Raw genomic sequence first — 22714 nt, 5'->3', positions numbered from 1 at the left:
AAAATCATGTTAAATTCTCATTCAAAAATACAAAACAAAACAAATAAATCATGTTTTTTATAAGATGACTTCGTAGAAAAAGTTAGGAAAAAGTTAACGTAAAATGTTGATGAAAAATCAGTGAATCAAATGGAAAAAAAAAAAAACATTTTCCCGTCGATCCAAAATATTTGAGCGGACCCACGGGCCACCGACCTAATTACAAGATAACATAATGGCAAAGACTTAAAACACAGGTCCAAACTGGTCATAAGAGAAGGAGTTTGAAACTTCGCGCACGGGGAAAGACCACAGCTATAAGCAGGAGGAGGCCGCTAGACGTTTTCAGTGCCTCTACTACCAAAACCAATTTCAAACAAGCATCATCTAGGCGTCAGATCACAGGCTAATTGGATAGTTTTGTTTCTTAACTGGTGAGGTTAGAGACAACCATAAATCAGATTACTTGTACAGGGCAATGCAATACTTGATTATCTCAGGTGTGTCAGTTCAGACTGTCAGCCCTCATACAGTAAGCTTAAATATAGGCTAATATCAGGATATTACGGTATAGCTGTACAACAACAAAAATATTGGTTCATAAATACCTGGAAAGCTACAGATCCTTGTGGTTCCTCCAGTGCCACTGACCTCCCAGCTGGGTCCCTGCCAAATTAGCCCTCAAATCTTCCCACTGTGCTTTCATGGCACAGTTCAACCCATCGACAGGCTTACTCGCCACCGTCAGATACTTTTGGATCTTTCCCTGATACGACATCTGCCTTCTCCTCCACAAGGGGAGATGAAGGCTGTGCTGAGTTTTCTGACATGTTTGTTATAGCCATCTCACCACACTGAGTTTGATCATCTGTTTCAGCTTCCGGCCTCTTTGATTCCCCTGGAATATTCTGAGATGAGCCCCCAATTGTATCTTCCTGCATCCCCGAGGAAGATGTGGATATGTCTGTGTTTCCAAATGTATCTTCTGGTCCAATGCTACCAACCTGGGTATGTTCAGACTCAGTACCAGCAACTTGACTTTCATATACCATGCTAGCAACATGGGATTCAACATTTTCTATTTCAGCCCCTTTTGATTCCTTCACTTGTACTGCAATGCCACAAGGACTCTTCTCAGAATAGCCCTCAACCTTGTCCACATCCATTGAGAGAGAACATGAAGGCTGGCACATGTTCTCCAAAGAATCTTCAGGCCCGGTCATAGGCTCACACACAACAATTTGGTTGCTATTTTCAGTTTCAAACTGTTTTGGTTCCTCTAGAGCAAGCAAGATGCTATGAGAGCTTTTCTCAGACAAGCAATTAACATTTTCTACAGCTGTTTCGGAGGAAGATGGCACAACACTATTCACCAAAGAAGTTTCAGGCACTATTCCACCCACCTCAGATAATATCCCTTGACTTCCCTCTTCAATCACGGATGTTTTCAATTTCTCAGCTACTGAGCTGTCAACTTGGTTCTCAGATGAGCTCTTAATCTCAGATTCCTGCATCCCTATAAAAGATGAAGGCAGGCCCACATTAGTTTCAGGCATAATTCCATCTACCTGGGACGGAATTGCTTGATCCTCGATAGTTGCGGAGCCTTTAGATGCCTCTAGTACTACTGAGGAGCCAAATGTATCCTTCTCCAACGAGCCCTCAACCATTGGTGCCTCTGAAGCCAAGGATGATCTTGGTGAAACCATGTTCTCTGATGCATTTTCTGGTACTAAAGTATCGCCATGAGAAGCATCTAGTTGCTCACCTGCTTCAGCTTCTAACCCTCCTGATTTTTGTTGTATTACTGAGTGACAAGGTGCACCATTCTCGGATGAGCCCTTAACCTGCTCTTCTTCCTCTAGTACCAGAGAGGATGGTCGGGGATCAAAAATTTCTGGTGCACTTTCAGACACCTTCAGTATGCCCATCTGATCATCAATTTCAGCTTCGGATCCTTTTTCTTCCCCTGGCACCACTGGATGGCAAGCTAAATCATTCTCCAAACTGCCTTTCAAGTTTTCTTCTGCTTCCAAGGAAGATTGGGGTAGAACTGTGTGTTCCGGTGTAATTTCTGAAACAATGACATCAGCATTGGATACATCCTTTTTACTGGTCAGTTGGGCCACAGATGACATTTCTGGTTCTATTGAGCTGCCAGCTAAACCTTGATCAGATGATCTACTGTCCTTCTCTTCCTCTCCTACCAGTGGAGATGAGGGTAGAACCGTGTTTTCTGAAAAATCTTGTGGCACAACCACACCAACCTGAGAGGCTTCTGCTTCATTACCTGCTTCAGTTTTGTGTGGCTCCTCCATTACAGCTGAGCTTCCAACGAGACCATTCTCACATGAGCCATCAGTATTTTCTGAAAAATCTTTTAGCACAACCGCATCAACCTGAGAGGCTTCTGCTTCATTACCTGCTTCAGTTTTGTGTGGCTCCTCCATTACTGCTGAGCTTCCAACGAGACCATTCTCACATGAGCCATCAGTATTTTCTGAAAAATCTTTTAGCACAACCGCATCAACCTGAGAGTCTTCTGCTTCATTACCTGCTTCAGTTTTGTGTGGCTCCTCCATTACTGCTGAGCTTCCAACGAGACCGTTCTCACATGAGCCATCAGTATTTTCTGAAAAATCTTTTAGCAAAACCGCATCAACCTGAGAGGCTTCTGCTTCATTACCTGCTTCAGTTTTGTGTGGCTCCTCCATTACTGCTGAGCTTCCAACGAGACCGTTCTCACATGAGCCATCAGTATTTTCTGAAAAATCTTTTAGCACAACCGCATCAACCTGAGAGGCTTCTGCTTCATTACCTGCTTCAGTGTTGTGTGGCTCCTCCATTACTTCTGAGCTTCCAACAAGACCGTTCTCACATGAGCCATCAGTATTTTCTGAAAAATCTTTTAGCACAACCGCACCAACCTGAGAGGCTTCTGCTTCATTACCTGCTTCAGATTTGAGTGGCTCCTCCATTACTACTGAGCTTCCAATGAGACCATTCTCACATGAGCCATCAGCATTTTCTTCTTCTCTCACTGGAAGAGAATTTTCTGAAATATCTTGTGGCATAACCCCTCCACACTGAGAAACATCCTTTTCATGACTGGCTCCAGCTGCAGAACTGTTTAGCTCTTGCTCATTGGAAGAAGATAGATACTTAAGCGAAGAGGCCTGGTAATAGCATTTTAATAGTCAACAACTGAATCAATTGACTAACAGTAAATTCACAGAATGGCTAAAACTATCCCTACACTTCAATCCTACACAAACACGAATATAATACCAAACTGCCCTTTAAAAAATCTGAAAATCCAGTCAGTCACAAACCATCGTACAGACAAGGAAACTACACATGGCACGGATAATGGGTAACTAGTCAGCATAAAAGGTCAAGGAAGTCAGATATCTAATTCAATAAAGAATGGTGAGATTCTCACTTCATGCTAAGTGCTACACAAAAGTTAAGAAAGTAGAACAAAGAGTATAAAAATATAACTAAATGATGCAAAACTCTAAGCCCTTAAGCAGACAAATGTTTTGGCAAATATAGCTTTTTCTGCATAGTTTTTCCAACAACCAAATATCTTTTTTTAAAAAACAAAATCAAAGCAAAAGCTCTATGTGGTAACCAGCACCTAAGAAGAAAACAAAGAGAAAACTCAATGGTGTTGGAAAAATCCAACACCTAAGGAGAGAACAAAGAAAACCCCAAATGTTCAGGGGTCCCATGCAATGTTGTCAAGTCTAGTGAACATCCCCAAACTACATGGAAGACAAATTGACCTTAAAAAATAAATTTATCCTATAATAAGAAAGATAGCAGATGAAGTCTCCGTCTAAAAGAAAAAACCAAGATAAGAAAAACAGAATAAAAAACACACCTCTGATACAGGGGGGTCAATTTGCATATTGCAGACCTCCTCACCCTTGACCTTGGTTTTGTCGATCCCTGATTGAGTTTGAGTTTGAGCTTCAATGTTTCTGGTTTCAAGAGAAGATTCTAGGGACTCTTTTGGAGAAGGCTTATTACGACTTGTAGATACACCATCAGCTAAACTATGGATATTTCTTGCATCTGAATGATCTACAATAAGAGTAACTGTCCCTTTGGAATGATAATCAATACCATCAGGTTTCACAGAAAGTGTAGTGTTGCCAAGCCTAGCAACATCTGGAGAAGACCTAGGAGATGCTTTTGAAGCCTCTGTTCTGTTTCCAGAGTCACTCCCAGGATGTTCCATTACATCTGAAACAGATTGGGTGACCATGGGAGGATCGCCACCATCACCAAGAAGACCTTCATGAGCAGATCCCAGAGAAGGAATATTGTCCATTTCACAAGCATCAAAAACTGAATGATCAACCTTCATATAACTCCCTGTGATTGGGTTTTTGGCTGAAGCCTGTTTTGTGTCTGTCATTTTTTCAATGGGGCCATGGCTGGTATTGCTTTCTATCATAGAGACATCAATTTCTGAAATATGAGCCTTAGCCAAATCAGAAGCATTATCCCCTTCCATTTTGACACCATCTCCAGACCCAGACTGTTTAGAATCATCAATTGAACTCCTCATAGCTGTAGCTTCTGCTTCTGAAGCATTATCCCCTTCCATTTTGACACCATCTCCAGACCCGGACTGTTTAGAATCATCAATTGAACTCCTCATAGCTGTAGCTTCTGCTTCTGAAGCATTATCCCCTTCCATTTTGACACCATCTCCAGACCCAGACTGTTTAGAATCATCAAATGAACTCCTCATAACTGGAGCTTCTGCTTCTAAAACTGACACAGCTGAAAGTGCTTTACCATCCGAGCTTCGGTCTTTTGCCACCTCCACAGACATCTTACTTGATACAGGGGCACTTCTAACTTCAACTCCAGAATAGTCACCACTTTTAGTTTTTGAAGAGCAAGTCTCAGAAAATATCTCCTTCATCACACGAGCAACATCAGTTACATCAGCGGTCTGAATTTGGCCACAAGCTGGAATCCCACTAGCTTCTTTCCTTTTTGGATCTTGACCACCTAAACCACTAGGAGCAAATGCTTCCTAAAAGTAAAAAAAGGAAAAGCAAAGCAAAAACAAAAACAAAAAAAGTTGTTGAATATGATAGCAGCAAGTAAAAAAAAATATAAGCGCTGGTTTAGTGTTGAACAATGGATATAACAAGACTACAATAAAAATAAGAGGTTTGGCATTAATATAGCAAATAATTATATCCTATTGTATTACTAAGATAGCAACTAATTATATTGTATTGTACCAAATCACCAAGTTACAAAATACCTGAACCACATTCTTCAACTCCTTGAAATCATTCCCTTGCCCGCTCCTCGAGGACATGGCCATCCCCCCTAATGAATCTCTAGACTTATTTTGCGTTTGAGCATTTATAATGGGATCCTGATCAACTGAAGCATCCACAGCAAGTGAAACTGAACCCTGTTTCTTTCCTCTTCGCCTTGGTGTTTCCACTCTGGCAGGAGCTTTACGACCTTGCCTTTTAACTTGCATTGCTTCAGGAGTATTAGATTGAAAGATTTGAGTAACAGAAGGATACGATGAAATTTCCTGAGAGCAAGAAGCAATCTTTGGAGTAAGCTGATGCACAGTTTTGCCAACACTTTCTACAGTTGCAGAACCCAGTAATGATTCCATTGGAGGACAAACCACCGGTGAAGGTTTATCCTCTGAGCTTTGGTTATGGACCGCCTCTAGAAAGAGGTTACTTAGCAGAGGTGTCGACAGGATAGCTCCACCTTCATTCCTGGAAACTTCACCTACTTTAGCTTTCAAAGAGCTATTCTCTGCTGAAACCTCCTTTGTCACAGAAACTACATCTTGCATATCAGCACCACATATTTGTCCAGAAGAGCCTGCACAAACTTTGAGTACCTCAATTTCAGTATGCAAGATATTATCAATTACTTTCCATTGCATCAGTTTCAATTCCATTTAGATTTTGAGAAGTCTTACCCATAGATCTGGTAATACCATCATGTGTTGTCAGAGAGCTGGCTGGTTGCCTACGCTGCGCTACATCATCTGAATGCTCAGTTGCTTTTTGGTCCTGGCCAGCTTCTCTGGACAGTGGCTCCTGGTTAACATCCCTTTCCAGAGCATCATTTTGTTGGTTACTCGTTGTGAAAATAGATTTGCTTCCTGATGATTCCCCAGATTTATCCTGTGAAAGTGTTGGATTGGATTTTGAAAGCTGACCATCTGAAACATCTGGAACAGAAGGCGATACTGGCACCTCTTTCCTTCCTCTGCGTCGAGGTGTTCCAGTGCCACTTTGAGTCTTCTGGTTTTGCCCTTTAACTTGCATAGGAACTGAAGGACTAGGAGCAATGGATTGAATGATAGGGGAGATGGAAGGGTTGGGAGGTTTTGGTTCAGAATCCAACGCAGTCTCAGGCCCAGAATGATGAGTGGTTGCATTAGTACCCTCCACAGCAGCAGAACCAGGTAAATTACTAGGATGCTGTGACATGGGAGCACTAGAAACGGTTCCACCCATGGCAATTACTGATGGATTGACGGATACATTCACTGATTGATCATTTATATTTGGATCAGGAACAGCTGAACTTGCAGGAGTGGATGAAATTGCCACCTGATTCTTTCCTCTGCGCCGGGGTGTTTGAACTCCACTTTGAACCTTCCGACCTCGACCTCTTGATTGCAATGGCATGGAAAGGGAAGCAGGTGTAGTTTGTGAGCCAAGTGTAACAGAAGCTGGAGTAATTGGTTGAGTTCTGGGCGAAATCCCTGATCCTGAATGAGATGTGGCTCTACTATTACTTCCTAAATTAGGAACAGTAGAAGAATCATGAGCAGAGGTTTTTGAGGAGCAAGACTCCATTTTCTGTAACTCTGTATCGACTTTGCCAATTCCAGAAGGTACTGAGAGTGCCAATGCAGCTGGAGCTTTATCTAAAGTTACTCTTCTTGGCCTTCCACGCCCCCGTTTTGATGGTGTTACCTCTTTGCTCTGCTGCAGAGGGAGAGGCTCCACAGATGGTGGCGGAGGGAGAGGCTCCAAAGATGGTGGCGGAGGGAGAGGCTCCACAGATGGTGGCACAGATGGTAGCGGAGGAAGAGGCTCCACAGATGGCAGCACAGATGGTAGCGGAGGGAGGGGCTCCACAGATGGTGGCGGAGGGAGGGGCTCCACGGATGGTGGCGGAGGGAGGGGCTCCACAGATGGTGGTGGCAGGGGCAGTTGTGGTGGAGCTTGAGGTTCTGAGCTACCAATAGCCAATAAAGATCCACTAGCATCTTTCAGCAAGTTCCTCTCTCCTGTTTCTTCTTTCCTCATGGGAGAATCAGGAGATTCAGCCTCACACATCTTCTCAAATTCCTCTTCTGTCCATTGCTCTTCATAAGAGCGTACCTAACAGAGTGAAAGACCAAAATCAAGAGAAATGGATAGAGAAGGCATAATATACTAACACATTAGATGGCACATGCTCTGATTACAAGAATCAGATAAAGCAGCAAACCTCTCTAGCTCGCTTTCCCCTTCCATACTGCTGAGTATCAAGGCCCCCAAGAGACTTCCCCTTCCGCTTCACTCCTGCATTGGATTCTACCCCAGCCTTCGGCACATCATACAAATTCATTGCTTTATAGAATGCTTTCAGGTCATCATCTGTTACAAGGCGTGAAGGCAAAGGAGGTTGATGTTCCAAAGCATCCATCCCTTGTCCCAATAACAAATTCTTCCATGTTGCCTGCACAATTAGAAGTTTCACTTAGTCGATGAACCAGAGCAGTTAAGCCACAAGTGCAGGCATGTTTAGCCATACCATCTCTTTTGCCTGCCTTTGTTTGTCAACTGATTCAAATACATCAATCTCTGATTCACTGCCAACATAAGTTTTAACAAATATGAAAATCTCACAATATAATTCAACAGAAAGGTACACCAGCAGGGATGATATAAATTCAAATTTCATTTCCAAAATAAATTATTAGCCTTCCAAAAGAAGCACCGCTAAGATAGTGACTGGTGATTAAACACGGCCTTTAAAGGAAGTAGAATGGCCAGGAATAATCACTAAGGTAAAATTCCTCCTCTTATTTAAGTTGGAATGTTATTCAGAAAGCTGCACTTCCCTGCATGAGAGCACCCACACTTTTTAAGACAGTGGATTATCCTTATCCTCACTTTACAATGATTCAACTTTCTTTTTAGCCAATATAATGTGCTGCTTAGGAAATCAGAGGATACATTTTATTTGGTGATGATAAAAAATGAAAAGCCTATACAATCCCATTGGGGATCAGCTACAAAAACCAATTCAGAAGCCCCAGAAGCAAAGCAACATGAAGAAGCAAAAAGAACTAATGTCAGAGGTCTCTCCATTTGATCAGCGACAACGAGATACAGTTAAAAGAAAACAAATTTGAGTCTATATAGAACATTTACTTATTAAAAAATCGTAATTTATTCAATAATGGACAAAATAGATAAGTCCAGAAATAGTTTGTTTTCATTAAAGCCTATATATCATTTGTGAAAGATTTCCTGCCACGCCAGCTGAAGCATAGTTTTCAACCATGCGGACAAAGTTCTATATAAATTAAAAAAATACAAACGTGCAGCATCTTGTAAACCATACTTTATATTATGTGGGTTGCCTGTCACAACAAAATGGACTGCTGACTGATAAATACAGCAAACTTCGAAAAAGATTTACCTGCGAGCTAAGAGATCATTTAGAGCATCATCATCTAATACAGGGGCAGCCTCCTCTTTCTTGCATTCTCGCAGGAGAGACTCCAAGTATTCCCTTCTATCTTCTGCACTGTAAAAATTAGACAGAAACTTTCTCCAGAGCATTAGTTAAAAACCCTTTAGAATAATTTTAAGGAGCAAGCACTTAAACAAATATTCATTAACCTTGTATTGTTGTCAAAGAAACCAGCAGTAATACTCTGATTAGCAACTCCCAGTTTATGCTCAGCTGAAGCTCTGACTTGTTCTTCAACAGTTTGGACCTTATGGCAATTGAAATGGTTGGGAATAAGTTAAAAAATACAAATTAAGAAACATACATCACCATTCACAGCCTTTGGAAACTTTAAAATCCACGGTTCACGTCAGCAGAAATTAGGAGCAAATACATGAAGACTATCCTAGCATTCTCTATTTTATTTGCCCCTCAATCCTTTTGCTTTGGATCTCAAACTTTCAAACCCAAAATCACAGCTGAATTAATTACACTTAAATGATAAACTACGCAAGGAATCACCATTTCATATCCCTCTAAACCTATTGAGCTTAGTTTTCCAATTAATGAAAAATCATTCAGAAATTATCCCTGTTTTTCCCCTGTAGAAAACCCAAAAAAGAAAGATGAGAACACAGCATATTCACCAATATTTACAACCTATGATTGTCTGGGAGTTCAAATAAGGGATTTTGATAATAAGAAATTTAGATGTCAACGAGACATAATAGAAAGCACTATAAAAACTTTTGTAAGAGATGCAAAACTCCATATACAGATGCTCATTCTGCTCCAGAGCCTATGCCTTCAGACACTGCTCTGGAGTAATGGTAGCATCCCAAACTTCAAAACAAAACAAAAATAGAAAGGAGGAAACCGAAGGGTACCACCAAAGATATTCTATAAGAAAAGTAAAGCACGACCTGCCTCCCTGAGCAAGCTAAACTAATTGCCAACAAGGCCAAAGGTTGCAGGTGGGAGAATCTTCCTTGAAATCACATAGCAAACAGAAATAGTGAAGGTAGAGGAGATTCATTAATTAAGTAGTTTATCAGCACAATGTTTCTTTTTTGTTGTTCTTTAGGTTTTCCTACGGACAGTAATAACTGACATTCAAAGCCATCCAACCAAAAAAAGAAAGAGATGGCATTTATGAGATCAGTCCAAACCCTCAGCTGCCATTGTGAAGGAACTATGCCGATACCAATCATTTTCAAGTCTCATGAGGCCATGCACCCAGCCTCCCAAGTTTAACATAATGCATTGGAAACCAGAATAAGTTATCATAAAAATCTCAAATATTCATATTTCCAAAATCATAGCATCTATATGCAATAGTTTGAAAAGAAAACAAGGGAAAAGGGAAAAATTACTGTTTCAAATCGAAGAACCAGCACCTCCCTCTTCTGGCCGATCCTATGAGCCCTTGCTTGTGCTTGGAGATCAACCTGATAAAGTACCAACATAAAAACTAGACCAGCTTTAGAATCAGTAACCCAGATAAAGAACAAATCAAGGCGTCGTAACTTCATTTATGACCTGAGGATTCCAATCAGTGTCAAATATGATCACAGTATCAGCAGCTTGAAGGTTCACTCCAACACCACCAGCCCGAATGCTAAGTCCACATATTTAAAATGTCAGGCTTGTGTAAATTAATTAAACATAAGCACAAAAACACACTTGTATTCAATATGCTGGGCACATCAAAGCTTTCTGAGATTTAATGTCATTTACTATTAACACGCAATCACAGTAATAGAAGTGAAACAATAAGCTGTACACATTCAACTTATTATGTCTAGTTGGAGTACCATATGGTCATAATATACATGGATTCCCTCCTCCAATATCCCATCTCCAAGTGTACTCTCTATTTTAAGAAGAGGCGATAAAAGGAACATAATGCAAATTATTAAACATCTAGAAACCAAAATTCCCTCCCACCTACAATATGCTAATCTCCTATTACCAGCCTCCCCAATAGATATATTGCTTGACAAACAATGCCGAGTATAATTTTAACATAAAAAATAAAAAAAATATAATCCCTCTCCTATCTCAATCTCTTCCAATGTTCTAACCCTAGCATAACTACCATACTACCACGCCCTCGTAAACACCAAAAAGAGAATCTAAAACACCAAGCATGCATGATAATGAATCACCAGGAAAAAAGCATAAACTAGGGAAAATCTGGTTGGTTAGAAAGAAAGATCTAAATATCAAGTACAGATGACAAAATGATCACCTCAGCAAGAAAATAAAATATGGAGAATCTTGTTGGTTAAAACTGTCAATGAGCGAACCACGGTCACCTCCAGAAGTATGACCATCCAAGCGAAGGTATCGATACTGTTTCCAGGTAAGATACTCCTCCATGACATCAAGCAGCCTAGTCATTGTGGAAAAGAAAAGAACCTGTATGGACCCAGCAAATGGCAAATAGTCAATACTGGAATATTACCAGATTCAAAACTAAAGTGCATGGTAATAGAAGTACGCAAATCAACAGTACTTTCTTTTATGAAGAAAACAAGATTGAGATGTTTAGCATGCATTTTAACAAAATTAAGAAGAGGTAAAAGGAGAAAATCTCAACAATCAAACCACCCCCCACCCCCAACAAAAAAGAAGATAAAAAGCAATCCACCTGAATAAAATCACATGCTAAATAACAACAAAGCCTCCTTGAGTATCATACTTTATGCAAATCAAGCTCTAAATAATTACAGCAAAATGGTAACAATCCTGCCAGGAACTAGTACAATTTACTCAGGAAACAAAACAAACTTCAAGCAAACATTAAGTGGCAGAATTAACACAAGGATATCCATACCCGATGGTCTGTTGCTTTCAGTTTGGGTAGCAATCGGTCTAGCATCTCAAGCTTTCCACAAAGTCTAACAATTGGTGGCAGAAAATGCATAGGTATCAAAGTATCAACCTACAAAAGGCAATTCCATATTGAGGTTTATGAGAGAGAAAGCAAACCGGTATCAAAATGGAGACAAAAGATCTTTAACCCAGGTTCGGCTCCCAAAAGGAATAATAAAAAGGCATGGGAAGTATTTTCAAAAAGATAAACAGAAATCATTATAACAGAATTTTCTTTTCCTTCTTCCTTGAGAGTTTCAAGATTCAAATGAGCCAAGACAAACAAGAGAAGAGCATGCCTCATCTGCATGAAGCTGGCTAATATATGGGTGATTGCATATGTTACGAAGCTCCATGACTGAGTTGTGCACTGATCGAGCCTGCATAAGATAAGTCTTCCACTGTTAAATAATGGTATTACTTTGTAGCGTCTACTGTTCATGAAGTAAAACCATTAAAAGTGAGGAAACAAAAATGTATGGTAGGAGACCTTTGGATTTCCAATTGAGCCGAGATTATCTTCCACCCTTTTCATTAGAAGCTTCTGATATGCAGAAGCCTCGCACCTAACAAGTCTCTCAATCTTTTCGGGCAGCTCATTCTCAACCTAACAAATGAATTTGAGAATGCAAGCAAAAATATGAGAATAAATCCCAAAACCAAATTCTCAAGTCTGACCACACAAAAAAAAAAATCCCTTGTGATATTTGGTATGCATACATTCAGGTTTTTCATCATACATAATATACAATAATTTTAAGGACCTTGTGTTTCAGTCTCCGAAGTACAAATGGTCGAAGAACTTGGTGGAGACGGTTTATAATCAACAAATTTTCTTCCTCAGAAAGTAAGGCCTGCACATGCACACAGCAGTTGATGGTTATGTAATATCAGCAGAAAAAAAGCTCACAATAAAGTGAAACAACTCAAAAATAGAATAGAACATGTCAAAATGCTTACTTCATCGGCTGAATTATCACCATTACTCTCAAACGGTTTGTTGAACCACTGAGAAAAGTCTTCTGATGAATTAAATATGTTAGGTAGCAAAAAGTTGAGCAGCGCCCACAATTCCTCAAGATTGTTCTGCACAAGAGAAAACAATAAAATCGAATTAGAAATCAAATCTGCAGAAAAATGTCAAAGGACAAATGTACAACGAATGATTCTGTAACAAGGGAAGACCCTTTATATATTTTAAACCAATGTGCAGAAAGAATATAAACAATCAATCCAAGAAAGAACGGAACAGAACAAAGGAGGAAAATTTGTTACCTGTAGTGGTGTTCCAGTTAACAACAACCTGTGGGAGCTCTGATAATGCTTCAATTCAGCATTCAATTTGCAAGAAGCATTCTTTATGCGATGGCCTTCGTCAATTATTATATAGTGCCAATGTATCTTGCTCAGTTTTGGTCTATCATGCTTGTTCATCAGATATTCATATGTCGTCAAAAGGACATTGAATTTCTGATGCACAATCTTTTCCCTGAAAACAAAATAATGGTTGCACTTACACTTACAATTCAACAATAGGGACTATAAAAAATAGAGTCTCTTGTGTCCGTTTATTATTACTTAAATAGCTTGCGCCTCTCCTCTGGAGGCCCGGAATAGACAATTTTAAGGATTCCAGGTGCCCAGAAATTGATTTCAGTCTCCCAGCCAGGTAAAACTGAAGAAGGTACAACCACCAAGAAAGGCCCTCTATCATTTTTTGTTTCCATCAGGTAGCATATTAGAGAAATAACCTACCAAAAGAAAAGAATTGCTAGATTACTGGAATATACAACAAGGAAACAGTGTGACAACAAAGAAAACTTAATACAAACTGACAAGGCAAGTCATAACAGATTATATGAGGGCCATAGAAATTGATCAAACATGAAAAGGTATCTGCCACGTTACTTTGTATGAAAATCTTTGGATGATGTGTTTGTTTGTACAGCATTAGACAGAAGGAAAAGGATATATTAACTACAACAATTCAAAGAACACTTGTACCTGAACAGTTTTCCCAAGACCCATTTCATCAGCAAGAATGCCATTCAAATGATTGTTGTATAATGAAACCAACCACCTTAGTCCATTCATTTGGTACCTGAATATCAAAACCACAACTTGAGAAATTTAAAACTGGAGAATGACCGCGGAAAGCTTAATCTGTGTCTTCCAAAAGGATCATTAGCGTCTGATCAATTAACATTCTATAATATCCTTGTCACTACACCGAATGATACATGCAGTATTTGAGAAACATAGGTTCTACTCACTCCCTTAATTTTCCGCCATGGAGACAAGTTGGCTGTTCTGCAATGCTTTCTTTTACACTGCACAAAACAATGTCCAAAATGAAGAAGAAGAAGAAAAAAAACCCCTTTAAAATAACATAAAATTTGAATTAAAAAAAGAGACAGGAGAGTAGCTAGGAAGAAATTCAATGTCATAAGACAACCTTCTAGCTCCAACAGTAGAGGAGAACATCATAACATTTGAAGGTAAGCAAAATAGAAACAAGAAATTGGAAAAGGCTGCCTGAAGCCCCCCAACAGCCATGATATCAAATGGTAAACTTAATACACTCTCTTTTCATAAAAGATAAATTGTTTAAGCAAGTGCAGAAAAAGACAGTGCACCTTAATGCGTAATGCATACAAAGAAGCACCGAAATAAAAGGAAGGTGAAAAGGGAAACTACTGTCAAAAATCAATCAGATATAAAACTCTGATCTTAAGCAGCAAATAATATCAACAAAAAAAATTAATGAAAAGATAACAGGTATTCCTACCTATGAGCCATCAAATAGTACTTCTCATTGCTTTCCATGTAATGCTGCAAAGCAGATCAACAAACATGAAATGAGAGAAAAAATAAGCAAGCAAAATATAACATAGAATGGGCCCAAAAAAAAAAAAACAAAAAAAAAAACCAGAGAAAGCCAAGCAGCCTGCCTTGGCCTGGTCGCTTTCATCTTCATTCTCAGCAGCTGTTTCATTCTTCTCAGCAACAGTAGAAGTTCGCGACTCATCCATATCATTCTCAAATCTGCTTGCCATAGACTTTGCTTCCTGTAGCTTGGATCCCAGCTTTTGAAGATACTTCTCCGTCTCTTTCAGTAGTTGCTTAACACGGTCTGATTTTGCATCCTGTGCAATGAGCAAAAGGAGTGAGCATAGGATACCAGCCCCACATCAGAAAATCTAGTAAGCCAAATCTAACCTGCACCATTCGCAGATACCCCTCAACATCATTGATTTTCAATAAATTAATCTTCTCACGCTGGATTCTGTCAATCTTCTCCCGATGAATACGCTCCTTCCTTTTATGGAATTCTTTTACATATTTATTGAAACCTTTCCAGCGTTCTCTCTTAATCTTATACACATCATCCAGTCTTTCCCTATATTTAGGTAAACAGTGCAAAAAAGAAGGATATTTTAATTGATGCAAGCCATTGGACAGAAGAAGACATCCAACACAAAGCATTTAAAAATAAAAAATAAAAGAGTTCAAAAATTAAAAGCGGAGGCAAGCAGGGTAAGTGAAGTAAATCAACCCCAAGAAAAACATACTTGTGAACTTCTATCTCATCAAAGAACTCCTTCTGCCTTTCACGTATCCTCTTTTGTCGTTCTTCCTTCATTTTCTGCTCATACTTTTCAAGTTGTCTGATCCTCCTACCGTGCTTATGTTTCTTGCATGATTTCAATCGATCCATGTCATTTGTGATAGGCTTAAAAAAATCATTGAGAAAATCACTGCCCAAATTTACACAAAAACAAGGTGTCAAAGAAAACAATAACTTAAACAAAACAAAGCAACTAAATCAGCTAGACATGTGATAAACACCATGGTCTGATGACAAATCAAGATAAAACATACACAAGCTAGAAACATATAGCAAAATTAGGGGAAATAATCACCTTCTTAGACGGCGTTGAAGCTCCAATAGCTGAAGCTTTTTCAATTCTATTACACTTTTGGTTTTTGCAGATATGTCTTTGGAAAAGCTAACAGTTTCCTGTGTGGTAAATATAGGAGACGGAACAAAGCATGTCAGTAAAAACCAACCCAAAGGAGCAAGAGGGACAATTGGTAATGACAATAAGATGGCAAAGCACCAAGCAACTAAGGAGAAATCTTCAAACAAACCTTTAACTTGTAAAAACAAGTAGAGATTCTTTGTTTTGTTCTCTGCTGTTTTAGAACCCAATTTTGCTCGGTTAAAAGTTTCTTCCTCTGATGATCAATAATCCATTTCTCTGACATGGTGTACTTTGGAGAAGGTTGTGAATCAGTAGAAGCTGACTTATCTTCATCATCTTGTTCTGTTGTAAAAGAGATGCCATTTCTTAATGAAACATCAACTGGAACAACCTTGTACCCATCTGGAGCATATCTTGTTTGAAATTCAGATAACCTTGAATCATCTGCACACAAAAATTAACAGAAATGGCATGAGAATCACAAGAGCAGTTCACAGGATTTTGTTCGTTCTAGAAAGTCAAATCCCCTACTAAGGCAAGTGTTTCATCACACCATCTGCATTCTTCATTAGAGCCACTGTGGGATGATCATTGTCAACACCTGATCTAGGATCCCAACGCTCATTTAGTGAAATGCAATAGGAACCATTATCACCAGATTTGTTACCTGAAGCAATACTGTTGCCAAGACTGTGAAACTGACTAGAAGCATTATCTTTTCTGTCTGGAACCAACCCAAGCTGAACAGAGCGAAATGGAAGGGATTGATTGCCAATGCCAGTCCAGCTAACTGCCTCAAGGTTTGCCTGCTTATTTACAAATGATGTTGAAGAAGCATGGTCAGTTTTTCCAACTTGCAGACAGGTGTTCTCCATGCCATCCACAGGGTTACTCAAGAGTAAACCACCCCTTGCTGAATCAGGCTGCTGCATTGCAGAAGGGAAAAATCCCTGTGATTCCACTGCTTCTTGGCTTTGCATTTCAGCATCCGGTTTTCTTGTGGAGAGTAGATATTTCCTTTCATCTGCAAGAATCAAGGGGTCAGAAGGCGGGTCCTCCAACATTTTCAGTGTATCAGCTTCTTTGGGGACACAGTTTCCATCCAAGAATCTTGCCCCAGAACCTGGAAGCCCTTTATCAGATTCCTTTGCATTATTCAGCCTTCCACATGACATTAAAACCTCAGGAATGCTGGTCGACTCATTAGAAGATTGTGCCTTTCCTTTATAATCAATCAGCTCTTTCCGAGGACCATCCAAAGTGCCACCTGATTATCACCAAGTGAAAAACAATTGCTGAATAACAAAAACAAGAAAATAATAAATGCAACAACAATTGAAAATATATAGCAAATAGATCAAGTGGAACTGATCATGAGACCCTGGTCCAGGTCAGGCTGTCATGGAGGCATGATGCCTTGGCCAAAGCCTTGCCCCACCCATGCTTACTTATAAAGCCCAAGAACAATCTTAAACACAAGTTAAGCCAGCATGTTACATATGTTTTCTTTTCACATGGGAGGCCAGCCTTCACAGAATTTTGTGAGTCAAGGCCAGCCACAAACTTGGATTAACAGGCAAGATTCCTTGTCCAAAACCTAGCAAATTTAGCCAGGACTACTAGCATGGCCAAGTAGTACCGTCCATGATAACCTTTAATCATGAGTTCTCACCATCTTTAGAAATGGCATTTCCAAGTGCTATGTCCAGATGAAGTTTCTTTGGCATCAAATCATTTCTGTGACAAAGAAACCAGGAGGAAAATAAAAACGATTAAAACCAGTAGAGCAAAAGAAAGAGTTCTCAGCATGTATCCACAACTAGAAGGACAAGTACAAGCTCAAGGAGTAGAGCTATCCACCTGAATGCTAAAAAGACAAGGCACTGAGCTCTGAGTTGTCTCAGCTGCTGTTCATTGAAAGGCATGCCAGACAAGGCAGAACCCTGGAAAACAGGAGATTTTCCCACATCTCTAGGGGATGTTGATCTAATCATTGTCAGTTCTGAATTACTAGTTTGCCTGCCACCCTGGTGATGAGAGAGAACATCAAAAAGAAGAGGAGGGCCATTACATAACAAATCAGATAACAGAGTTTCATGCTCAGAGCAGAATATTGTGAATCATGATCATAAATGATGCATGATGAGACATTATATTTCATAATTCTAAAATTATTAGAGCAAACATTAAATGCTATACACCACCTGCCAATCTGTCATAGCATGGACTGTACAGCACAAACAAATGAATGCCAAAACAGACTAGTCTGAAGACTATCATTCAACAACAAGCTTTCATTTTGTCTAGAGATGGAAAGCCATAATGGTATTATGGGGAGGGGAAATAAAAATATAAATACCTGGACAATTTTACTTGCCTCTGCAAACATGTTCGAACTGCCTCCATTTTCTAAAATCTTTCCAGTTGAAAGTGAAGTTGGAAAGTCATCCACTCGGTTAGCAGCAAAAAAGTGGCCTTCTGATGTTTTCTCAGCAGAACTAGCTACAGCACCCTTTGTCAGTCCATGTTTCTGATGTTCAGAACTACTGTATTGAACTGGACCTGCAAATCCTAGCTCCCCTATGGGCCCTGTTGGATTCGAAGTGACAGGCATCCCTCCATGAACCTTGCTAAAAGCACCTAAAACATCAGTAATACCAAGTACCATATCACTAACCGAGAATTACTTAAATAAAATGTTTAGTGTCTTTCATGAGAAATGCTTGAACCCCCAACAAAAGTTAATCATTCCGTTGCGTTCCTTGCAGAACAGAAGACATCACTCCATAAAATAAAAAAACCTAAGCGATTCAATTTTTAAGTTTTTCCTCACCGATTTCGGACCTATTTAAGGTTGGTACAAATCCTGCTTTTCCCACCAAAAAAGACCAAAAATAGGTTTTCTATCCAACCATGTTCCTTTAATTACATAGTTTACTTTAATCCTTACTTGATCCAAGAGATGAAATTGCTGACTGCTGCAATTGAATTTCTGCCGTTGCATTGCCAGAAACAGCATTAGAAGAGAACCTCGGAACATGGGATCTTTCAAGGGGTAACCCAGCTTTATTTTGATTCCACATCCCCCTAGAAGTGAGACTTTCATGTGCAGATGGAAGAGAGCCCCCTTGCTGTTGTCCTGCGGACACAAAAGAAGATGAAACTTCCAGCTGGCCACTATTGGGAACCTTGTTAAAGCTGGTATTTTCACCACCTCTAACTGGATAGCCCCCTGGAGAGTCAACCTTGTTCATTTTCCCCCTCCTTGGATTGACCATGGTATTGCGTGGATTAAGTTGCTGGGGGTTGTCGCCATGCATTTCTGAGTGTAAAGATGAATCAACCCTCTTCCTCTTAGCAGCAGCCTTTTTACCATCCTTTTGATTCACTCCTCTTTCTTGGGATTGTGAATTGGCAGACCTGGTGTCCAAACTAGAAGGACTTTCATGATCAAATGTCTGACTGCTCCTTTGAGTTCCAGATCCTTGGTAGTAATCATGGCCTACAGTACTTGGGCCAACAGGAGGCCTGCTGGACGCAAAGGTGTCGATTTTGGATATCTCATTTTCAGCCGATCCTGCTTTAGAGTCTTTCCCAACTCCAACTGCCTGTGAAGATCCTGCATGAGGGTATATTTCTTAATGATTAATTCAATATGCTACACCCAAACACAATAACTATAATAAAAAGATTCTCCAGACAGGACTGAAGCAATTTGAACAAAAATCATGTTACCTCCATATTGTGCAGTCGAAGAATCCCCCATTTGAGTTCCACTGGTCAATGGAAGGCGTGATGACCTCAAAGCTTCAATATCAAGACCATGTTGATTGATGACAGTCTCCATGGCCCTTAGTTTAAGGAAAAATGTGTCAGAGAAACCAGTCCACGAGAACAAGTTGAGTAAAGAAGAATCTCAACTAAGGGGTTGCAATTTTAGCCACGACTGTGATTATGACAGAACATACAGAAATGGTGGAATATTAAAGACTTGAAACTTTTACCATAGCTGTAACGATGACAGATCAGACAGAACTGGTGGTATACCAGATGACCAAAAAAAAACATGGATAGAGAGATAAAAACAGGTGCACCAGAGAGAGTCTGAAAAGAAACCACTCAGAATAGTCTTGAAATCCAATGGCGAATTGCGCAACCAACTTCTGCTATGGTACTTGAGTACAGATTATCTAGTAACAACATATCCATAAAGGAAAGACCCCCAGCTGCAAACATTATTCTATTTACGTTTAATGTTTCAGCATTGGAGCACACTTGCATTGAGAATGCAGGGTTCAAACTAAAGTGCAGTCTGAAACAAGAAACTATGGGACTTAACAAGCTGTAAAAACTCAATATATATCTTAACTTTTCTACCATAGTCGTACCAGTGCAATCTTAGTAACCAGATGACATATTAGAAGTCAATGGCCAGGCATATGGTCATCACTTCCTGAATCAAGATTTTAAAAGGAATAGGGTTACAATCTCACTAAAGAGAAAGCATACAAAATCCCTGTCTTCTCGTAAACTCAGTTAATATTAATTATCACCTCAACTAGCTTAATTTAATAAATCAGCCTAGACATGACGAGAATAAATGTTCAGCAATCCCAGAATCTTCTACAGTGACTAAGCAGTAGAAACATGGAATCTTTAAAAACAACAATAAAAAACATACGCAGCCAAAATAATTCACCTTGATATTACTTGATACGGCATTGAATGTTCCTTCCCGCTCGATTTCATGTGTTGCAATATCTGAAACACGCAAATATAACAAGTATAAGCATAATTACCATCCAAAGTTCAAACATAGTAAAAAAAAATATAAGACACACACCACGTAGAGTTTTGTAGCCAGTTTTGCTGGCTCATCTTTAGAATCTTGAATGAGTTTGTGAAGAAACTTCGCCGCTTCGAACTCCACATTTTGTGAAGATTGTGAAGACGTCATCTCATTTCAGCTTCAAAAATCTGGTTGGAAAAAATAAAGACTTAATATTAATTAAACAATTACACTAGGCTTTTTCGAAAAAACAATTTCACACAATTATAAACTATTTTATCAAATTCGAGAACAATAGGGAAGTATGAAAAATTGAATTTAGATGAAGATCGAAAGACTTCCAAAATTTATTAAAATTAAAAATAATACTAAAAATTAACCCTACTTCACGCACACAAACACGAAAGCATAACCTAACATCTCAAAAAAAACTACTAATTGAATTTTCTTGTGAAGAAACTAGTGATAAGATTCAAATTCAGCTTTATGAGCAACGATTTTGCTGGAGAATTCAATTTTGTGAAAAGCTTTTTTCGCGACAAATAGAGGAATAAAAGGTAGAGACGATGAGGGGCAGGGAAAAGGATAAGATTACCAGAAAGTCGAATACGAGTAGGGAATTGCAGGGAATGATAACAGCAGAGAGTGATCCACATAGAGAGGTTGGTGTTTTCTCTCAAATGTTGAAGTAAATAAAACCCTCAATAGGCAATGGGGGAGTTCCTTCTGCTATTAGTAACCGAGCCCTCAGCCCCGGGAGCCCCCCGCACGAGGGTCAATGTCTGGCACGTGCGGTTTTTTTAGGTGCGCCAAATTCCTAGTATTTCTTTATATTGTGTGTGTATGTGTGTAAAAAACTTCAGAGCTGTGTTTTCTAAAAGGAAATAATAAAACAAATAATTTTATGGATTGCGAGAAGGAAGTGTATTTTCTATTGCTTTGCTTTGAAAAACTCAGGATCATTTGGTATCGTTTTGATTTTTTGTTGTTTGAGAAAAATTGTAAATATTAAAAATTGACAACAGCTTGTCAATTTGTTTTCAAGTCAAACATAATGATTTTTAGAAATTGTGAGTATGGAGATTATTTTTATTCTTTTATAAAAAAAAAATATCCGACAGGATTGCTTCTCTATTTATTTTTCAAGAAGACAAGAACAAATAATAAAAAACTATAGATAGAACAAATTGTCTTGAGTGTGTGTGTGTAGACAAAAATAACAATACAAATTACTTGAAAGTAATTTTCTGGTACTGAAAATAACTAATTTGTTATTTTAATGTGAAGTAATAAACATAAATAAATGAGTTATTTTTGTACTGGACTGTCTATTTTTTACTTGTTCATTGTATTGAATTAATTAATATCTTTACTTTTATTGAAACATTTGTCTATTTTTATTTTATAATTTTTAAAATTAAAAATGATCAATTATTTTCATGTCACAAAAAAAAACATGACCGCTTTAATTTCTTAGCAATAAATTATTAATATGATTGATTAATGATCTATTTATTTATAAAATCATTACTTTATTTATCAATGTATTTTATTACTTTCATGGATAAAATTATTATTTTATTTTTTCTATATTGATTTAATCAATTTAATTATTAATGTATTTTATCACTAATTTATTTTATTATTACATAATTATTTTGTTCAGTATCGTGTGTGATTAGCTATTTAACTATTTTGGATATGTGAGTTTAAAGAATTTATTTTATTTTATGAAATAATTAATGTAAAAATAATTAAAAATAACTTTTTCTTCCTTGATAAATTTTTGAGTTTTATTTACTAAATAAATTTATTTATTTTATAAATAATATATATAAAAAATACAAGTTTAAAATAATAAGCAAGGGTTATTTAATCAATGAACAAAATGCTTATATAAGTTTTAACTCGGTGGGGTGGTATAAGACTCTATTTGTTTTTATGTTTTAAGAGTATTTTTGAAATAAATTAAATTTTTTTATTTTTTTTAAAATTGATATTTTTTTTTATTTTTTAAAATTATTTTAATGTGTTAATATTAAAAATAACTTTTAAAAAATATTTTTTTAATATTTTTTAAAAATAAAAAGAGCTAAAGTTTACCCGGAAGGGTAGACAACTTTACATGTCGTTTTGTAGCATCTGTCTTGTGTCTCTTGTGTACCCAGCTTGGTCTTTTGCTTTGCAAAAAAAAACTTCTAAGTTAATTTTTTTTATTTTGTAATGTCAAACAAACATTGAAAAACAATTTAACAAAAAAAAAATTTAAATAATTTCAGTTTTAAAAAAATATTTTAATTTCATAAAAAAGTAGATAATATTTTTCATAATATTCGCT

At 38.2% G+C, this 22714-nt stretch overlaps 1 protein-coding gene across 3 annotated transcripts; it reads right to left on the bottom strand.

The window, feature by feature from the left end:
- Positions 1-378: 378 nt before the first annotated feature.
- On the bottom strand, positions 379-21120 carry LOC118061067 (uncharacterized). Of its 3 annotated transcripts, none has more exons than XM_035074437.2 (35): positions 20972-21120; positions 20431-20564; positions 20287-20348; positions 19323-19438; positions 18538-19206; positions 17947-18227; positions 17448-17614; positions 17260-17324; positions 16255-16854; positions 15754-16031; positions 15525-15622; positions 15174-15359; positions 14821-15001; positions 14553-14747; positions 14390-14433; positions 13875-13931; positions 13606-13702; positions 13180-13352; positions 12877-13090; positions 12562-12687; positions 12366-12455; positions 12092-12208; positions 11901-11981; positions 11564-11671; positions 10976-11145; positions 10264-10342; positions 10098-10172; positions 8895-8992; positions 8692-8799; positions 7798-7855; positions 7492-7722; positions 5963-7382; positions 5273-5871; positions 3866-5035; positions 379-3155 (listed from the first exon to the last, which is right to left on the bottom strand). In XM_035074437.2, exons 2-35 carry the CDS (start codon positions 20542-20544, stop codon positions 711-713), a joined length of 10572 nt encoding a protein of 3523 aa, XP_034930328.1. In that variant the 5' UTR covers positions 20545-20564; positions 20972-21120; the 3' UTR covers positions 379-710. The 3 variants fall into 3 exon arrangements, with proteins under 3 accessions (XP_034930328.1, XP_034930329.1, XP_034930330.1); XM_035074438.2 differs by having other exon boundaries at positions 5273-5862; XM_035074439.2 differs by having other exon boundaries at positions 17965-18227.
- Positions 21121-22714: the final 1594 nt, after the last annotated feature.

Source organism: Populus alba, chromosome 8 (genome assembly GCF_005239225.2).
Source record: "Populus alba chromosome 8, ASM523922v2, whole genome shotgun sequence".
In the NCBI taxonomy this organism is placed as follows: Eukaryota; Viridiplantae; Streptophyta; class Magnoliopsida; order Malpighiales; family Salicaceae; genus Populus; species Populus alba.
This window is presented reverse-complemented; position numbering and strand designations above follow the sequence as displayed.

Bases quoted from the DNA above. Each gene is read 5' to 3' on its own strand.
- LOC118061067 (XM_035074437.2), bottom strand. From the start codon at position 20,544: ATGACGTCTTCACAATCTTCACAAAATGTGGAGTTCGAAGCGGCGAAG. The intron at 19,439-20,286 runs GTGAATTATTTT...CCTTAAACTAAG, and splicing joins CCGTATCAAGTAATATCAAG to GGCCATGGAGACTGTCATCA. The intron at 11,146-11,563 runs GTATGGATATCC...GGGTCCATACAG, and splicing joins TGAAAGCAACAGACCATCGG to GTTCTTTTCTTTTCCACAAT.